This window comes from Salvelinus fontinalis, chromosome 24 (assembly GCF_029448725.1).
Source record: "Salvelinus fontinalis isolate EN_2023a chromosome 24, ASM2944872v1, whole genome shotgun sequence".
NCBI lineage: Eukaryota > Metazoa > Chordata > Actinopteri > Salmoniformes > Salmonidae > Salvelinus > Salvelinus fontinalis.
The window spans coordinates 32176269-32196655 of record NC_074688.1 but is presented as its reverse complement, the minus strand read 5'-3'; the positions used below and the strand labels follow the sequence as shown (position 1 = coordinate 32196655).

At 43.9% G+C, this 20387-nt stretch overlaps 1 protein-coding gene across 6 annotated transcripts; it reads left to right on the top strand.

The window, feature by feature from the left end:
- The first annotated feature begins 1136 nt into the window (after window positions 1–1136).
- LOC129822307 (vascular endothelial zinc finger 1-like) lies at window positions 1137–19772 on the top strand. 6 transcript variants are annotated; one of them, XM_055880477.1, is made up of 8 exons: window positions 1137–1253; window positions 3759–3818; window positions 8896–9686; window positions 11914–11983; window positions 12217–12382; window positions 15306–15350; window positions 15780–15848; window positions 16056–19772. In XM_055880477.1, the coding sequence occupies exons 1-8, from the start codon at window positions 1221–1223 to the stop codon at window positions 16376–16378; spliced, it is 1557 nt and encodes a 518-aa protein (XP_055736452.1). In that variant the 5' UTR covers window positions 1137–1220; the 3' UTR covers window positions 16379–19772. The 6 variants fall into 6 exon arrangements, with proteins under 6 accessions (XP_055736452.1, XP_055736453.1, XP_055736454.1 ...); XM_055880478.1 differs by lacking the exon at window positions 3759–3818; XM_055880479.1 differs by lacking the exon at window positions 15780–15848 and having other exon boundaries at window positions 1138–1253.
- The last annotated feature ends 615 nt before the right edge of the window (window positions 19773–20387 follow it).

Genomic DNA, 20387 nt, shown 5'->3' with positions numbered 1-20387 from the left:
GCAGTGCCTAGAAACAAATAACTTTTTTCTGAAACTCGTCAGTCTATATTCTTGTTCTGAGAAATGAAGGCTATTCCATGTGAGAAATTGCCAAGAAACTGAAGATCTCGTACAACACTGTGTACTACTCCCTTCACAGAACAGAGTAAACCGGCTCTAACCAGAATAGATAAAGGAGTGGGAGGCCCCGGTGCACAACTGAGCTAGAGGACAAGTATATTAGAGTGTGTAGTTTGAGAAACAGACGCCTCACAAGTGCCTTAGACTGCTGCTCCACTCGGGAGCCCCCAAAATAATGAATAAACCCTTTATAGGACCTATATACTAAAGATTTACATTTACATTTAAGTCATTTAGCAGACGCTCTTATCCAGAGCGACTTACAAAAAGATGCTTCCGAATTTATTCATACCCAAATCTCATGGTATATAAAGTGTTGCACTATTGAGAAGACAGCTGATATGTCTACTGTAATGTCATGATCATATACCACTTAGAAGATCAGTTTATGTATGTACAGTCAGGGTTGGGTAGTTACTTTATAAATGTAATCCGTTAGTTACTAGTTACCTGTCCAAAATTGTAATGGTAGGAGCTGAGCACATTTTTTTTTAAATCTGTAAAATCATATAAATGCATGTTATGCATATGTTGAATCCTAATTGTGTTATGCATTTGTGTGTGGATGTAAATATTTTCCATCCCAGCAAATCTTGAAAGGATTTCTTAAAATTTTATTTTAAGGGGTTGACAAATAGTAGCTAAACTGTATAGAAACAACATATTGCTTTTTACCTAGTGTTTGTGTTGAAGCATAATGTAATGATAAATATGGGCACAATCAGTAACCATCTTTGACGATGGCATATTGAAAATGATTTAATTTTATGCCATCTCTCGAAGGCGCTCTAATGGACTAGTTAAGCTCGACAAATGGGGGGCCACATTCCATGTAGTACATATTTTACTGTTTGACACGCCACATCATATGCCATTCAGTAATTTTGCAATACATATATATTAGAAACATGTTTTATAGGAATATTATTTTAATACAAGGCAATTGACAATATCTTGATTTCTGAAAAATCTCTAACGTCCCATAAAAGTAAACTGGAAATGGTTCAGCCCGGAGCGTTACAGGAAGTTGTAGGAGCTGCCATGTTTAGCTGCTTTGTTATAGATTCCTTCTAGGTTTCCTGCAGATTTTAAGTGTTGCAATGGAACCGAGCTGGAGTACATTTTTATTCCAGGTAAGTGTCACGTCTGAGTGTTAAATTTGATTAACTACATCTAAATGTTACTACATACCCAATGCATCGTTGCCCCTAGTGAATTTAAACGTCGATTTCTAATAGCTATTCAAGCAAAACTACGGTAGCCAGCTAGCTAATATTAGCTAGCTCAATCCGCTAAACGAGCTAACGTTAGCGAGCTAGCTCGCGACATCAAGCATAGACTTCCAGCTGTGAAGTATGGATGACGCTCGAGGGGGGAAATCTGGTCGGTCTCCCCCATTTGTTTTGTAGAATATTTGTTTCGACAGATGTTTGTTCAAGTCCGCCAGTGCATGTTTATAAATCGGATTGGCCCCCAATTAGCTAAATATAAAAAACAAGCAAAGTGACCATGGCCGCGCGTTGGTTTGTTAGTTAGACAGCTAGCTAGCTGTAGCTAGCCTCGTAAAGAACGAGAACAATCCCCACCTTCACTCCAGCGGCGAGCCATGCTAACCAACGAATACATTTTCGCAATCAGTGGTTTTTGTTTACTAGTTTTGATACAATTTGAATACATTTCTACCTTTAGGAAATCGCATTCCTTTACATTCTGGGCACGAGGGACCCCTCACTTCTGATTCTTAACTTTCCCCCGTTTTCCTCGTCCCAAAATATGTAACCGCGGGTTGGAGAAAGAATTCAGACTATGCAGTAAGTTGCTAGCTAATTCTTGCTCTGCTGATCATTTGAAACCCCTCTGCCGTATGTCTGAGATTTCTATTTGGCAGCTTGCAGAGGATATAAACGTCCTTGGTTGTTTGCCTTTAGTGCGATGTAAATTCGCAAATCTAGGGATAGTCATTAATTGGAAATATTGAAATCCAAACTTCTTCTTTATACCCTTTTAATAAGTAAGTACATGATCACGGTTATTCAAGAGTGTTTAGTATTTACTGATGTGTGCTTGTAACAAGATGTAAAACGTCCAATAACTTAATTGGTCACTTGCACATATTTAGCAGATGTTATCCCAGGTGCAGTGAAATGCTTGTTTCTATCTCCAACAGTGCAGTAATACCTAACAATAAACACAAAAATAAAGCAATTAAGAAATATCAGGAAGAGAAAAGTCAGTCTGGAATATAATATATGATGGTCTGTGTATGGACAGTATATTAATAGAAAAGGTGTACAGCAGTAGTTGTATAGGATGAGTCTTGACTAGAATAGACTATATACATATGAAGTGGGTAAAACAGTATGCAAACATTATTCATGAGCCCAGTGTTTCCCAAACTCTGTCCTCTTGTTTTTTTCCCCTAACTTTACACAGCTGATTCAAATGATCAAAGCTTGATGATTATTTGAATCAGCTGTGTAGTGCTAGGGCAAAAACCAAAACGTACACCCATTGGGGTCCTGATGACTGAGTTTGGGAATCCCTGAACTAGGCACATAGGGCAGCAGTCAAAAATATATATATTTTTAAACAAGACTGATTTAAGGTAGTAAATGCGAGAGCAGTCAACTTGCCAGGTACACTACATTCATAGATTGTAGACATTATGTAACCATTGAGAATTCATCCACCAGCAGTCACATGTCGACTAGAGCTTAAAAATAGATGTCTTTCCATCACACCTGGGGGATTGTATTTGAGAATCCACAGTATGTACACTAGTGTAGATATTTGAAACATCCTCGGTATGGGAAAGCACATCAGTCATAATTTAAGACCCTTTTCTGTTTTCCTTGAATGTGTCATTAGCATAAGGGGAACAGGCTATTTCTTTTATTGGACATGTATGTACCTTTTTTACTGTCCTATGTGACAACCTAAGATGCATAACAAAATGCAGTGTCTGTTAAATTATTAAATGAATTGGACAGTTGACCCTTAAGCTTCACACATCCTCTCAAATAGCCTACTATGTAGTGTTCTGCTCCCCATCCCAGGTCAAATGTGAACACCAGTGTTGAAAATGTATGTTTTCAAACCAAGTTGCCACTTTTTTTATTTTTCTACCTACTCCGCATAATCATGTTGCAGCCATAGTGGTAGGCCTATTTAGTTTCGTTCCCTCAGCTCTTGAGAATTGCAGCTGTTGCCAGTTAATTGCTGAGAGCCAGGGACCCATGATAATGGTTTTATTTTGTGTCTAACAAGGCACAAATACCTGAAGCTGGTGTGATGGAGCAGTGGAGGAAAATGAAAACTAAGTAGTTGTTATTTGGAGGCTCCGTTTGATTCGCTCGATTTGATGAAGCGTCTAATGAGGCTGTGCGTCACTTGTTATTGTTCTGTAGGCATCAGAGGTTATGCTTGTGGGGGGGGGGGGGGTTGTCAAGCTAAGCAGCTCACAATATTATTCTCGTAATCCTGGATCCGATGAAAATGAGTCATTTCTTTTCTCCCGATTTTAGGACAAACCTACATTTTTATGATTCCTTTAAGACGATACGTAATAGGGTTTTGTTTTACTGTTAATGTTAACATTTTATTAACAAGCCCAGTATTTTCCTTTTCTTTTGTATTAGTCTTCTGTAGGTCCCATGGTTCCAGGGAATCCACGTAGGGACTACTACACAGGGATCAGAGTAAGTTAATGTTCTCCACAGTAAAATGTCCCTGTAAATTCCCCAACTTCCTTTTTCACAGGTTTTCTGCACATGACATGACCCCCACCCAGCCCTTGATAGAGTATAGTGTGTAGTCAGGATCTTAGTCCTGGTTTCAGGGTTAACACTCAGATCTTGTTGCTTCCCTCATGCAGGTTGGTGCCAGACATTGAGTGCGTTTATCAAGTTTTGTGAGAACAAAAGCCATACCAATATATTTGAACTATTACGGTTGTTTCCGGGGTCATAAAATAATTTGGGCACTTGTCTGAGCAAATGGCAAGCTGCTGCCTTGGGGCCTCGTCTGATATCTACACAGATTAACATTGTGGTGAATTAGATTCTCCTCCATTGTAAAGCCCTGCCTCCACATCCCTGACTGACTGAACAACAGAACGGGCTGATTTTATTTGTTGTAGTTTTTTGTTATTTTACACGCCCCACTCTGTTTCAACACAATTTATTTTGGAATGACCTCAGCCTTCAGAGCGGATTTGTATCAAAATCATCAGAGCAGCGTGAAGGCACAGCGGGCTGCAGCTCCCTATGCGTCTGTGTGTCTTGGTCTTAGCACTTTGCTGTCTCTCTCTTACACACACGCACACACACACACACACACACACACACACACACACACACACACACACACACACACACACACACACACACACACACACACAGCTAGAAGAAATGCTAATGGTGGTAAGAATTCCAGTCTGGATCCAACTAAAGTGTGGACAGAGGACAAAAAGGGGACATAACACCCTGTGACTGAACCATGTTTTTCTCCCTTTCCCCAAAGCATGGCTGCCTATGGTAACACTCTAAGCAGTCTGCAGCGTCCGCCAGCTGAACAGAATCCCCAAATCAGGCAGGACTGGTGTTACAAAGGCCCCCCTGAGGGCCGTAAGTGCACCACTGCTCGGATTTGTGTCCTCTACGGCTCCACAAAAGAGCATAAAGAAAAAGGAACACAATTTGGGATTTTTTCAGACTCGCCCAGACAACCATCCCCTGCCTGCCTGGCTGACCGTATTGGGATGCTTGGCTGAACCTGAAAGCCCAGGGGTCAGCTCTTTAACCTTGCCCTATGGTGATTACGGAAAATAACAAGATCGTCTCAATCGGGGTGTCTTTGGTCGGCCTGTTGTAAGGTTGCTGGTTACAATGTGAAACTCTATTCACACACCAACCAAAAATATTCATAAACCCCCAGCCCCCCCACCCATTCTTTGGGGGCTGCCGTGACCAATTGGACAATGCCAGCAGCTGCAGCTGTCCTCTGTACACTGCTCTATTAGCTACCAGTGTTGGGTAATTTTTTTGCTACCTTATCAGTTTTTGTTACACTGCTACACATTTTTTTCAACCACTGCAAAACAATAGACAATCTGCAGCATTTTGGGTAGTGTATGATTATTAGTAGGTCATTATGGAATAATTTACCAATTTTGTGTGTTTAAAGGAAGTATTTAAATGTTAGATTTTAATGACTGGTTGTATGTAGTAGGTTATATGAGCCTGTGTAAGCCAGTGTGATGAATGTGATTCGGGGGGGGTGTAAGTAGTTTGGGAGTATGACGCCTCAACCAGCCTGCGCCCACAGCGCCACTTGGAAGTGGTGTGAAATTGCTCCAAAAGGGATATTTATAGCAGATGTGTAAGCAGCTATTACAACTTGTCCTGAGACACGACAGAAGTTGCATTTCAAACAATTAGCATTGGTAGGTTCTGTTACTATTCAGTGTCGTTTTGAATGGTGGTGACGGGGCCAGTAGCTCATCGTTGCAGATGGATACCGTGTTCAGGAGGCGGACATGGGAGGAAATGTTGATGTAGATGAGAAACTACCTGAACTTGTCCAATTGGTCAAAGCAACCATTCTGGACAATATTTGATTACCTAGGGCACCATTTTTGTTAATATAATGTAGTTTTGTGAGTATCCAAAGGTTCCTTAGTGCCAAGTCCTGCTCCTCTGTCTTGCATCATATTCAGTTGTGTTGGGGTTAGGTATAGTTGACTAACATACAGATTGTCCCATGCTAAATGTTCTGCCAGTAGAGAGAACTAATCGGCTCAATCACCACAGGAGATCACCTTACATGCAACAGATTTAGATTGAGTGGCATGGAGCTCTGTGTTGATCTCTGAAGGACTCATTTGAGCAGATCTCGAGTTGCGGCACTTGAATACTTTGGGTGTACAATGCCAGATTGTCATCATAGTTCAAGAAACTCAAGAGTTTGTGGGAAAGGTCAAGAGACTTAAATCTACAAAGTGAAATGAACATGTTGATTCGTTGTATGTATGCAGTTGGTCAGGTGTATGTTGGTGTACTGTATATTGTTCATGTCATGTTCTGGCACGACACAACTGACTTTACCTAACCCTCTGTGCTCAAATCGCAGTTGAAATCCTCTGTCTCTTTATTACACTGAACAAAAATATAAACACAACATGTAAAGTGTTGGTCCCATGTTTCATGAGCTGAAATGAAAGATCCCAGAAATCTTCCATATGCACAAAAAACACATTTCTCTTAAATGTTGTGCACAATTGTGTTTATCTGTTAGTGAATATTTTTTTATTTGCCAAGATAATCCATCCTCCTGACAGGTGTGACATATCAAGAAGCTGATTAAACGGCATGATCATTACATACGTGCACCTTGTGCAGGGGACAATAAAAGGCCACACTAAAATGTGCAGTTTTATCACATTAATGCCACAGATGTCTCTCAAGTTGAGGGAGTGTGCAATTGACATGGTGACTGCAGGACTGTACACCAGAGCTGTAGCCAGAAAATTGAATGTTAATTTCTCTACCATAATCCACCTCCAACATTGTTTTAGAAAATTTGGCACTATGTCCAACCGGCCTCACAACCGCAGACCACATTTAACCACGCCAGCCCAGCACCTCCACATCCGGCTTCTTCACCTGCGGGATCGTCTGAAACGATTACAACTCATCCAGGCCCACCTATGGCAGCGCCACTGCCCAGTCGTGAAATCCATAGATTAAGGCCTAATGAATTTATTTCAATTGACTGATTCCCTTTATATGAACTGTAACTCAGTAAAATCGTTGAAATTGTTGCTTTTTTATCTTTTTGTTCTTTATAGTTTATGGAACCTGGAACAGCTGCCTCTTAACCCTTCTCTCCCCTCCTAACCCTTGTCTCCTGACCCACGTCCCCTTGTCTCTTGCCACATTCATCAAGGCTGCGCTCTTCTTTTTTCTGAGGGGCTCAGATGCTTGGGCTGGAAATGACTCCCTTTCTATTTCTGAGAAATTAATGGCTGTTCCTCTGTTTAAGCAATCAAATGTATTTATAAAGCCCTTTTTACATTAGCGGATGTCACAAAGTGCTATACAGGAACCCAGCCTAAAACCCCAAATGACTAGCAAGGCAGATGAAGAAGCACGGTGACTAGTGAAGACTCCCTAGAAAGGCAGGAACCTAGATAGGAACCAGGCTCTGAGGGGTGGCCAGTCCTCTTCTGACTGTGGCGGGTGGAGATTATATGCGTACATGGCCATTTAAGGCCAGATTGTTCAATATGTTCAAACGTTCATAGATGACCAGCAAGGTCTAATAATCATCATCAGTGGTTGTAGAGGATGCAACAAGTCAGCACCTCAGGAGTTAATATCAGTTTGCTTTTCGTAGCCGAGCATTCAGTTAGACAGCAGGTCCGGGACAAGGTAGCACGTCCAGTGAACAGGTCAGGGTTTCATAGCCGCAGGCAGAACAGTTGAAACTGGAGCAGCAGCATGACCAGGTGGACTGGGGACAGCAAGGAAGACCGGGTAGTCCTGGGGCAAGGTCCTAGGGCTCAGAAAGCGAATTAGAGGGAGCATACTTAAATTCACACAGGACACCGGATAAGACAGAAAAAATACTCCAGATATAACAGACTGACCCTAGCCCCCCGAAATACAGACTACTGCAGCATAAATACTGGAGGCTGGGCCTCCCGAGTGGCGCAGGGGCCTGAGGCACTGCGGCGCAGTGCTAGCTGTGCCACTAGAGATCATGGTTCGATTCCAGGCTCTGTCGCAGCCGGCTGTGACCGGGAGACCCATGGGGCGGCACACAATTAGCCCATCGTCGGCCGGGTTAAGGGAGGGTTTGCCCTGCAGGGATGTTCTTGTCCCATCGCGCTCTAGCGACTCCTGTGGCGGGGCGGGCACATGCACGCTGACACGGTCGCCAGGTGTACGGTGTTTCCTCCGACACATTGGTGTGGCTGGCTTCTAGGTTAAGCGTGCAGTGCGGCTTGGTTGGGCTGTGTTTTGGAGGACGCACGGCTCTCGACCTTCACCTCTCCTGAGTCCATACAGGAGTTGCAGTGATGAGACAAGACTGTAACTACCAATTGGATACCAGAAAATGGGGTAAAATAATGGAGGCTGAGACGGGAGGTGTCTGGATACACTATGGTCCCGTTCGACGATACCCCCGGACAGGGGCAACCAGGCAGGATGTAACCCCACCCACTTTCTGTTAAAGCCTTAAAGCCTGTCCTTCCTTTTAGAATGCTGCATTCATGCTGATAGGGCTGTGGTTGTAGTAACTGGGCTGCCTGAATGGCACTGGGGAAGACTTACAATAATGGTATAAATTGAGTGACATCTTTTTGAGCCTCAACATCACCCACGAGGCTACCCTTAGATGTCACCAGAAAAGCGTTTAGATATTATAGCTTAGTTCATGGAATTCGGCAACCGCATCTGGAAATGGAAACTGACATTCAAATGGACTTTTCAAAGAAGAAAAGGCAATAAAGTTGTCATACTCTGCTCAGTCCTTTTGGAGAAATGGGAAGTTCTGTTGCTTTCTGTTTTTACTTTCATCCCCATCACTAGATTACAATTGTAAGCACATCTTGGAAACAGTGGTAGTTCTGCTGACAAGGCAGTCCGTTTCAGCTCTCGAGCAGTCAGAAACAGGTGTGCCCCCCCTGCTGTAGTAGCTTTGAGGGTGTGTGACTGTCTAGACTGTGTACTGATGTGCTTCTGCATGGCTGTCTTTGTGTTGTCCTTCCAGCAGGCCAATGAAGCCCTGCATCACCAGCACCAGGTGGCCCAGAACAGCTTGCTGCCTCTCCTCCAGTCAGGAGGACCAGAACCTGTGGACCAGAAGCCTGTGATGCCCATCCTCCTGGACCAGAAGCCCCCGGTCAGCGTCGCTGAGCTCCTCAAGGACAATGTAGCCAGCGGGACGGGGGGAGGCGGTGGTGGCGGCGGCGGTCCCGTTGCAGTGGTGAAGAAAGAGCCCAAGTCCAAAACACCGTTCATCTGCGGCTACTGCAACAAAGCCTTCCGGGACAGTTACCATCTCAGACGGCACGAGTCCTGCCACACGGGCGTCAAGATGGTGTCCCGTCCCAAGAAGACACAGACGGCGCCCACGATGGTGCCCATGATCTCCACAGTGCCGCAGCGCGAGAACAGCGGCGGCCAGCCCTCTTACATATCCACCATCGCTGGCATCCTCACCACGGCAACCACCTCGGCCTCCACGGGCTCCAGCATCATGTCTCCCACCATGGTGCCCCAGCAGCATCAACATCAGCAGCATCAGCAGCAGAGCCAGCCCAAGAAGCCTGCCAAGCCAGTGAAGAAGAACCATGGCTGTGAGATGTGTGGCAAGGCTTTCCGTGACGTCTACCACCTGAATCGTCACAAGCTGTCCCACTCAGACGAGAAGCCCTTTGAATGCCCCATTTGCCAGCAGCGCTTCAAGAGGAAGGACCGCATGACCTACCACGTGCGCTCACACGACGGGGGCGTTCACAAACCTTACATCTGCTCTGTCTGTGGGAAGGGCTTCTCCAGGTGCGTGGCGCTGTTCAACTTCCTCAAGTTTCCCTTTTCTTGTCCACTTACAAAATGCTGAGTAGTCTAATGTTATTGTCCATAGCACATGATGTTGTAATTGTCGATGCATTCTGAGAGTGAATTTATTATGTGTGAGGTTAGTTGGAATTTCACACATTTCTTAGCATTACATTTACATTTAAGTCATTTAGCAGACGCTCTTATCCAGAGCGACTTACAAATACCACTGCACTGTGAAGGTGATCTCCTCTCCACTGCTTCCATTTCAATGGGCCTCTAATATATTTCCTTATTGTGGGGTTGAAAAGCAAGAGGGCAATATTACAACTTTCCAAAAGTCGTCTTTATTCAGAATCTGATACATTTATGTACAGGATACGACTATGTAAAAAAACTGACAGTAAAAAAATAAAGCCATAATGGGCTACAAGAGGGCAGATTGTTTTGTGGGTCTGCACCTGCTGACGACTATAACTATGTTAAATGCAGCCCTAGATGAATATGATATGGATGATGGCATACAAGTACATGGTGGGCTTGGTTGGGTAAAAACATTCCACTTGAAATTGGTATTCAGTGGTCAGTAGCCAAATCATTTCAAGGTGTGATGAATTGTAATGTTGGAAATCCCCAGGTGTTGGAATGTAATTGAGTTGAATTGGACTGGTTAATCAGTCTCAATTGATAGGCTGTTAGGACCAGTGCTTTGCATACTGATGTTTCCACTGATGCTTTAATACACCTTCTGGCTATGTGCATTATGTACAATTTCCACTTTGAATGAAATTCCCCAAGCAAAGAACAATAAGTGGAGTATAATTTCAATGCCTAAATTCACATACCGGAAGGCCTATTTATATGGTATCTCTGAGACATTGTCCTTTTAATTGTTGTTCTGAACCACTTGTTTGTGTGTAGCTTTATGAAGCTTGGCCATTATTACTGATGCCCCATGCAGCTTCGTTTAGACCCTAGTACTGACTCATGACATGCAAGCAGTGCCCCGCCATGTATATAAACAGTATCTGGAGCTTTGCGTGCGTCACAGCAGTCCCTCGTGTCCCCCCTCTCAGTGATGTCAGCACGGGACAGGGAGACTGCTGCAGGAGCCAGACAGCACCAGAAGAGATGGTCCTGGGTCTCCAGTGTCACTCCTGCAGCTCCCAAGGCCAATGGTAGTGTTCTGACTCATTGACTGGTCTGATTTGTAATCATCAATTTGGCGCCTCTCCCTTTTTGCTATTTCCAATATTGGAGAGCACATGTCTCTTCACCCCAACCCCTTCAGACATCCATTAAGTTGTCTGTCAACATGGTGGTGTGTTTCTGAGCTAAATTATTAGCAACTAGGGAAGTGAAGGATATTGTATCATGTCTAATGACTTGGTGCGAAGTAACATCTTACTCTTGTGCGGCGAGAGGTGCATGTTCACTTTAACGTTTGGCGGTCCTTAAAAGGCTATTCCCCTCTTAAACGAAGGAGTGTTGTGTTGGAGGGGAGATATGAGCTTTTCAGCTCCACTGCACTCCTGAGGAGATGGGATTGGACTCCTGCTAGCCATCACAAAAAGCCTGCTAGTGAGAAACCGCCTCCTTTGAGACTTTTTCAAGCCACGCTCTCTTTTGTTGGAGGGGAATTCTCTGGCAGCGTTTGTCCAGTAGCAACATTTCACTAGTGCGGCTTAGTGGGGGCAGAGGAGGAGGACAGAGACACAGCTGTGGTTGCCATATCATTGTCTTCAGGAGTATATTGTAGAACAGGTATGATTGTCTGTCATGGTGTTGGATAGAGTTCTAGCTAGATTTTGAAGTGTCTAAATTCCATACCTCTCTGGTAATTCTTTTTGGGGCTCAGCTGAATAACTCGGGTTTTGTTGCAAGAACATAGATTATTACTTTGGGAGAAGGAATGCTTGTGTCCCATGGGTCAAATATGGGCCGCCATGAGACTAACATTCATTACATAAAACATCCGCAGTAATAGCCTTCGATACAATTTGCATAATTTAATTATTAAGAAATGACAGTGGGTTCAGAGACAATTTGTAATTTGCCTGCCACCTTTTGTTGGCCCATTTGTTAATTTAATCACGTGTCAACAGTGTAGTAGTGTGTGCAGCTACTGTCAATGTATGGAGTGAATTATAAAGCTTACCTGTATTGTAGCTACTATACCAGGTTTTAAAGTGCCTGTGCTCCCTGTCCTCTCTCCCCCCCCCTGCAGGCCTGACCATCTAAGCTGTCATGTGAAGCATGTTCATTCATCAGAGAGACCCTTCAAATGCCAAGTAACGGTAAGGAGCCAGGCATCCTCCTCCGGGACGCCACCTTCCCTGTTTATGTTCACGCTCATATTCACTCCTGGTTTGTTGGATTAAGGATATGATTAGTATGCAATCTCCCAATTGTAAATTATTATAAAATATTGAATCTCCCCTGAGTCTTCAGGATGCAGACTGTGTACACAGACAGATTGAGATTGTATCTCTTCTAATATCCCCGTCATTGTCCCTGTATACCTCCCCAGGCCTGCACCTCTGCTTTCGCCACCAAAGACCGCCTGCGCTCCCACATGATCCGACATGAGGGCAAGGTGACCTGCAACATCTGTGGCAAGATGTTGAGCGCCGCCTACATTACCAGCCACCTCAAGACCCACGGCCAGGCCAGCTTCAACAACCCCTGTAATAAAGGTATGCCAGGCAGCCTCCACCACTCCCTCCCCTAAGCCACACCTAGCCTGGCGTCCTCCAGACCTAGGTATTAAATCGTATTTGTATTCTTCAAAATAATTTAGGTACTTATTCCGTCCCCATCTTTATGCTGAAAGCACCCCAGGCCTTGTTGTTCAGTGCTGTGCTGTACTATACACAATAGGAAAGCACAAAGCACTTCGTCAGGTTTGTCCTGCGGGTTGTAATCATTCCGATTCTGTAGCTAAATTTTTCTTAAATTAAGCAAGCGGGATGAAACGTGGAGGGACCTACCTGAATTTGTCCAATAGAAACTCTTGTTTTTATCTGCTTGGTTCTTAAACGGTTTCCGTAATGAATACACCCCAGGTTTCTGAAGTTGTCGTCAGATTTCAGATTTTTTTCCAGTCACAAAATCATAAGAGTGGGAAGTGACTCATGTCAGGCTGTATTTGATTCCAATATATACACTGCTCAAAAAAATAAAGGGAACACTTAAACAACACAATGTAACTCCAAGTCAATCACACTTCTGTGAAATCAAACTGTCCACTTAGGAAGCAACACTGATTGACAATAAATTTCACATGCTGTTGTGCAAATGGAATAGACAAAAGGTGGAAATTATAGGCAATTAGCAAGACACCCCCCAAAACAGGAGTGATTCTGCAGGTGGTGACCACACACCACTTCTCAGTTCCTATGCTTCCTGGCTGATGTTTTGGTCACTTTTGAATGCTGGCGGTGCTTTCACTCTAGTGGTAGCATGAGACGGAGTCTACAACCCACACAAGTGGCTCAGGTAGTACAGTTCATCCAGGATGGCACATCAATGCGAGCTGTGGCAAAAAGGTTTGCTGTGTCTGTCAGCGTAGTGTCAAGAGCATGGAGGCGCTACCAGGAGACAGGCCAGTACATCAGGAGACGTGGAGGAGGCCGTAGGAGGGCAACAACCCAGCAGCAGGGCCGCTACCTCCGCCTTTGTGCAAGGAGGTGCACTGCCAGAGCCCTGCAAAATGACCTCCAGCAGGCCACAAATGTGCATGTGTCAGCATATGGTCTCAGAAGGGGTCTGAGGCTCTCATCTCGGTACCTAATGGCAGTCAGGCTACCTCTGGCGAGCACATGGAGGGCTGTGCAGCCCCACAAAGAAATGCCATCAGACACCATGACTGACCCACCGCCAAACCGGTCATGCTGGAGGATGTTGCAGGCAGCAGAACGTTCTCCACGGCGTCTCCAGACTCTGTCACGTGCTCATGTGCTCAGTGTGAACCTGCTTTCATCTGTGAAGAGCACAGGGCGCCAGTGGCGAATTTGCCAATCTTGGTGTTCTCTGGCAAATGCCAAACGTCCTGCACGGTGTTGGGCTGTAAGCACAACCCCCACCTGTGGACGTCGGGCCCTCATACCACCCTCATGGAGTCTGTTTCTGACCGTTTGAGCAAACACATGCACATTTGTGGCCTGCTGGAGGTCATTTTGCAGGGCTCTGGCAGTGCACCTCCTTGCACAAAGGCGGAGGTAGCGGCCCTGCTGCTGGGTTGTTGCCCTCCTACGGCCTCCTCCACGTCTCCTGATGTACTGGCCTGTCTCCTGGTAGCGCCTCCATGCTCTTGACACTACGCTGACAGACACAGCAAACCTTTTTGCCACAGCTCGCATTGATGTGCCATCCTGGATGAACTGTACTACCTGAGCCACTTGTGTGGGGTGTAGACTCCGTCTCATGCTACCACTAGAGTGAAAGCACCACCAGCATTCAAAAGTGACCAAAACAGCCAGGAAGCATAGGAACTGAGAAGTGGTGTGTGGTCACCACCTGCAGAACCATTCCCTTTTTGGGGGTGTCTTGCTAATTGCCTATAATTTCCACCTTTTGTCTATTCCATTTGCACAACAGCATGTGAAATTTATTGTCAATCAGTGTTGCTTCCTAAGTGGACAGTTTGATTTCACAGAAGTGTGATTGACTTGGAGTTACATTGTGTTGTTTAAGTGTTCCCTTTATTTTTTTGAGCAGTGTATTTGGGTCAGGATAAAGACTGTTTAGGAATATGCCTACTTTATCTTGGCCATTTTCATGGACATTCATCTCCATCAGTGCAGCACCACAACAAATTGACTTACAGATTCAAATGTACTGCACAACAGTCCACAACTGACAAGGACTGTGTCATTACCACTCATTCATGAATTGATAGCATGATCATGTCAGTGTGCTGGGGCCCACCTTCAGGCCAGCCTAGTCTGGTGTGTTTGTTGTTTGCACATGTGTGGTGGTGTTGACAAGTATCTCTGCTGACAGAAATGGATAGCCTGTAGCAAGAAATCTGTTAGGAGATGGTCTAAATTTAAAGGGCTTTGCACTTTCAATTCATTTGACGCACATAGCAAACTAGTGCAGCAATACAAGTCATTCAAATCCGACCCGACCAAAGAAATAATTTAATATCCTCTCATTAAGTGTTGATGGCTCTGTGTGTGCGGTTTTCAAACTCGGTGGGTATCTTGTTTCTGTCAGCTCTTGAAATTGAGGTTCATGACATCTGCTCTGTCATTGTTTTGTCAAACTTTCACTCACTTATGGGTGTTAAAGTCCAGTTTGGAAGAATAAGATCACTCTGACACGTTTTTCATGGGAAAATAGCAAGGGCTATTGTTCAGCAAACCCTTGTCAGTTTATACAATGGGTATGCATATGATACAACAAATCACATTTTTGTTCCCACCAGCTACGACGCGCTATAAACATTTTAGTACTTGGTAGAAGGCCATTTGATTGGCCGTTCGTGTATCTAACCCAATGACCTGTACACCCCTATGCCGTGCTGCCACCCCTGGCACGCAGGCCCAAATGATGCCCTGTCCCAATCAGTCCTGTCAATATATGTAACCCCTATCTGTCTGTATCTCTGAATAGGGCTAAGTGACTGGCAGTGGAACCACCACTCAGGGATACGAAAAGGTAATCTAGTAACTAAAGCTGAAACCCATCCCGATCCCAACCCCTCCAAATTTGTAGCTGTATATTCTTACTTATGCATTGAAGTGGCCCATTTTCCACTACAGATCTGTTTTCTAGCCTAGCGTGTGTAGCTGTAGTGGTTTTCCAACCAAGTCGTTGCAGATGCTTGTGTTTTTGTGTGTTCTGGTTATTCAGGCATCGGGGTTTTATTTCATTAAGCCGGATCAATAAGTTAGCTAGCCAAATAACTTTGATAAACCTTAAATTACAACTCAGAAGGTTTAAGTGGAATATGGGTTGTTGAAGGTATTGAGTTAATTATACCATACCATTTCAAGTTGACTATAGTATGAAATAAAGTGTTTCTGAATATTAGCTGAAAGTTAGCTGGCTAGCACATTGATCCTGCTTTTTGAATTGCCCCCTCAGGTGAGTTGACGGTAGGAGAGATCTTAAATAACTCGTTCCAAGTCCTTATGGACATCTCTCGTTTTCAAGGTAGGTTCATAAGAATCCTACCATTTTTGTTTTATCATGTCTAATCATTTTAGTGTGTGTGTGTGTGTGTTGACTGCTGCAGTGACTCCAACCTCGGCCCCTCTAACCCTGTGGAGCTTGGGGTTATCCTAAATGGTTTGTAAGGAACGATCATCCAGCTCATTATGTCTTTATTTCGCTCCTTCCCGCCCTTTTGTCTTTCCTCAGACTCCAACAACGTGCACAACTCGGGCTCGGCGACACCTGTCACCAACTCTGCTGCCATCACCTCGGCAATGAACCGCGGCAACGCCAGCAACCCGGTAACCATCGCTGCCCAGATGAACATCACCACCAGCACGGTCAACATCACCTCTCCAATCAACTTGCAGCACCCAGTGACCCTCACCGGGCCCATGAATATAGCCCACCCTGTGGCCATCACCTCTGGGATGCCCATGAATATAACCGGGCCGCTTAACATCGCCATGCGGCCCATGGATAGCATGCCTTTTCTCTCCCAGGTCCTGCCTTCCTCCCCTCCCTGGTAGTAACCCCTTCCCTGGCCCCTGGTTAGCATCTCTTTATCAACCCCTCCCACCTCTCTCCTTCTACCCCCAAACCACCACCTCCTCCCTTACTTTAGCAGACCTTCCTCCTTATCAGGAGTACTATAGATGATGTTTTAGTATGGGGGGCTAGCTGTACCCGTCTGTCTAGTTGCTGCAGCAGTGAATGCAGCATGATGAGAGGTGGACTGGCCAGCCCCTGTAGATGCTGGTGCATTTTATTTCATTTAACCGCTGGTAGGAGGACAGTCCTGGAAGGCATGTGAAGTTTCAAAAGGAGAAATGGAGCTTTTGAATGATGCACCAAGTGGATGCCTGATGTAAACAAACGAGTTATGCCTCGCCTCGTGCGTCAGAACATACCTGCACATTTGGCATTGGAATGAAACTGTAACAGAAATGTATTGCTGGTATTAATGTTTTTTAAATGCTCTCTTACAGAGCAGATGGTTTTTATATTTGTTTTCCTTTGTTATTATTATAGCCTGCTAATCAGTATTTAATAGTTGTAATAATTGTAAGGGGTTAAGTACAACAAAAGGGACAAAGGCTACCATTTTGCAGGAGGGTGATTTTTTTTTTCTGGATAATTTAAGGCACCACAGTTGTTTCTTAGGCCAATGCCTTTGACTACATAATGTGAGCTCTCCCAGGTCCTGTACATCTCTGGAAAATGGTCACTTCTCACTGCTGGATACTGTAAACCTATACATAATTATTATTTTTTTAATAGTTGTAAGTTGTGTTTTATATGAATTCACAAAGTAGCCGGAGGACATTAGTGGTAATGTTACAGGAACACAAGGAGGAAATGTCTGGCACTGAAAGCATATCCCCGGGTTAATGTCCTGAAAACAGCAGTATTATCAAGGATCAAAATGTTTAGTGTTGGCTGAGAGCCCTGTTAATGTAGAGGCTACCAGAGCCACCTAGTGGCACAGTAGACACTATGCTGAAAAAGTGGTCCCAAAGTTCACCTTTTAACATTTTTGTGAATATAGTTATGTTGGGAGAGGTTTTGATAGGGCCATTTTATCCCCCTCTATTTTTGATTGCTAGTTTAGGATCCTATAAGTATGAACTTCTACTCAGGAACCTTACTGAGAGTAGCCCAATCTTTTGATGAGTAAAAGGATCAAATCAAGTTTAACACACAACCTTGACCTTTTACCCTTTCTTTGTAAATATTAAAACACACAATTATTTTGTCTTTGCCCGTCAGGAAAAAAAGTAGATATTCAACACAGGTCAGAGCTGCAATGACTTTATCGTTGTCGATACGGCTGTCCATTGGACTACTTTTGCATAGTTTACTTCCAAGGTTAGTTTAAGGTTTTTCTGTCTCCTGAGGTTCTTTTTTGTTATATTACTGTAGAACCAACTGCCATCTGGAGCCTGAGGTGCCCTGAAAGAGAATAGAAACAGAGACTAGAGGCTGTATCCACTACATGTGTTCTAGAAGGATCAAAGGTTATAGGTCAAGGGTCACAGGGCTGCTTCCTGCCCAGTGCCTGCCTGCTCTGCCTAGGCCTACATTCAGTACACAGGCCTCTCACTCAATTGGCAGGTACTCTTAAAGAGCATGTGTAGCTGACACGACACATTGCCCAAAAATCAGGCTGTATGGGTTTGGTAGGAACGGGCGGTGCATTCAAACGTTACACTGGTGGAAACTCTTCAGAGACTTGTGGCCTCGCCTTCCTTGTCGGTCTTGGGAGCAGCAAGGTGTTTGAGGCCTTTGATAGTATTGTATGCATGCCAACACAGTGCCCCAAGGGAATTGCTTGACTCCGGGATGGAATGGCGGGTGGTCTTGTTGCCATTTGGATTCCCTTTCCATCGATGTTGCATGTGGACGTCTGAGCTCGTCCAAGTTTGGATTTAGTTTTTTTTTTACTCATTAGAAGGCAAGTGACTTATTTAATTTAAAAAAATTACTGAAAGAAAACACTACAAAAAGAATTTGTTTTGAAGTATGTGTGTGTTGTCCTTCCGCAGTGGCCGTAACTAGTGTGCCTGACCTGCTTTGCAACAACACTATTCCACACTTCTGCTTCCTCTTCTAGATGTGATGGACATAGACTTAGACAACACTAGTGCCCAAAAGACCATTTTAGCATGGGCAGCGCCAATGAGGACTTTTTGAAGTAGTCAACTGCGTGGGACTTCCTATGGGTTAAGGAAGGATCACATAATTCCATCCAGGTCATCAGGAGGGATCAGCCAATGAATTAAACTTGTGAGGAAACATTCCTTAACTGCAGTTGGCAGTAAATCGCCAACCCTGGATTTATACCTGTTCAAACAACACACTCCAGGTGGCAGTATGCACCCTTTCAGTTTGTTTTCCAACTCAGTCAATTTTCTATTACTTTCATATTTCAAAATGGAGATGGCCTCAATGGCGCTGCCTGCGCTTTCGCAGATGTAATGTCTATGGTGATGGACTTGCTTTGTGAAGGAAGCCTTAACTGTTCAGATGGCTAAGAGCTAGACAGCCCCCTCAACCAAATTGAAATGTTTTTTTTAGTATGATGAACACTGAATAAAGTGTTTGTAAGTAACATTCTGTTAACATATTTGAGAACATGGTCTGTGTTTTTTTTAAAGGACCATTACTCTTATGCATCATCAGTTTATTTCTAACCAAATGCTTTTAATTTGTTTGCAATGACACTACATTTCTTTTTTTTTAAATGCAATGATTGGTTTTGGTCTTAACTTTTGATTTTGGAAGAGAAGTTGGTCTGATCTCAAATCTTTCTCTGAATTGGGAGATCTTGGAGTCCTGTGAAGGCTGCTGAATGTATATCTTTGTACAAAACCATTTAGTTCAGAGGACATGTTAGTTATGATAGACACATGCAAGGGAAAAAAAACTAGAACCTTTTTATAAATCTTTTTGTATTAGAACATTAACAATGGTAATTTTGTATATACGAAGACTAGGCTTTCTGATTAGCAGAAAGGTAAAACATTCCTACATTTTTAAATGTCTGTCAAGAATAATTGTAAACATATGCGCAATGTTTTTATGTGCCTTTTATTTGGGTTGTCTAAATAAAATAACTATAAAACATGATTGTGGACTGTCCATACTGAGTTTGCAGGGAGGACAGAGTTAACATTTGGCTCCCCCCAACACTTCCTAAAAGGTCTCTCGCTTTCTCTCTAACTCTATTTTTCTCTTTCCCCCTCCCCCTCGGGTCTACACTGCCTGGCTCACAGTTGGCATGCTATTGGAGTATGGTGTACTGATAAGTGCCTCTGTGACTCTGTTTGCGTATTGTGCCAAACCATGCTCTGTGCATGACAACAAAATTGTTTTTTTTTCTCTTTACACATTTTATTTTTATCAATTAAACTTGGAAACTTGGATGGGGTGTCAGTCTGTTTTGTTTGAACTGTACACACTATTCTATCTTCACATGCCTGTTGGCGCCTTTTTTTTACAGTCCTGACTTTCGTTCTTATTACGAGTGTCCGTGTAATCTGGTTCAGTGCACAGTAGCCTGGGGATGAGGTTTGAGTCGGATCCAAGTCATTTAGAAGGCAAAGATAAACATGACTGAAGAGGAAGGAGTGAGGACTTCACACACACACTTACCGGCCAGTTTTAGGTACACCACCGCATTCATGAAAATGGATCGCTCTGAAAGGGAGTTTGGTTTTATATAACCACAAACTCAGCAAAAAAAGAAATGTCCTCACTGTCAACTTAATTTTTAGCAAACTTCACGTGTAAATATTTGTATGAACATAATATTCAACAACTGAGACATGACGTAGACAAGTGCCTAACAGAAATTGAATGATGTGTCCCTGAACAAAGGGAGGGGGGTCAAAAATAACAGTATCTGGTGTGGCCACCAGCTGCATTAAGTACTGCAATGCATCTCCTCCTCATGGTCCACCAGATTTGCCAGTTCTTGCTGTGAGATGTTACCCCAATCTTCCACCAAGGCACCTGAAAGTACCTGGACATTTCTAG

Excerpts from the sequence above, each read along its gene's own strand:
- LOC129822307 (XM_055880477.1), top strand. The coding sequence starts at position 1,221 with ATGGAACCGAGCTGGAGTACATTTTTATTCCAG. Across the intron at positions 3,819-8,895 it reads ACTACTACACAGGGATCAGA|CAGGCCAATGAAGCCCTGCA; the intron begins GTAAGTTAATGT and ends TTGTCCTTCCAG. Across the intron at positions 12,383-15,305 it reads CAACAACCCCTGTAATAAAG|GGCTAAGTGACTGGCAGTGG; the intron begins GTATGCCAGGCA and ends ATCTCTGAATAG.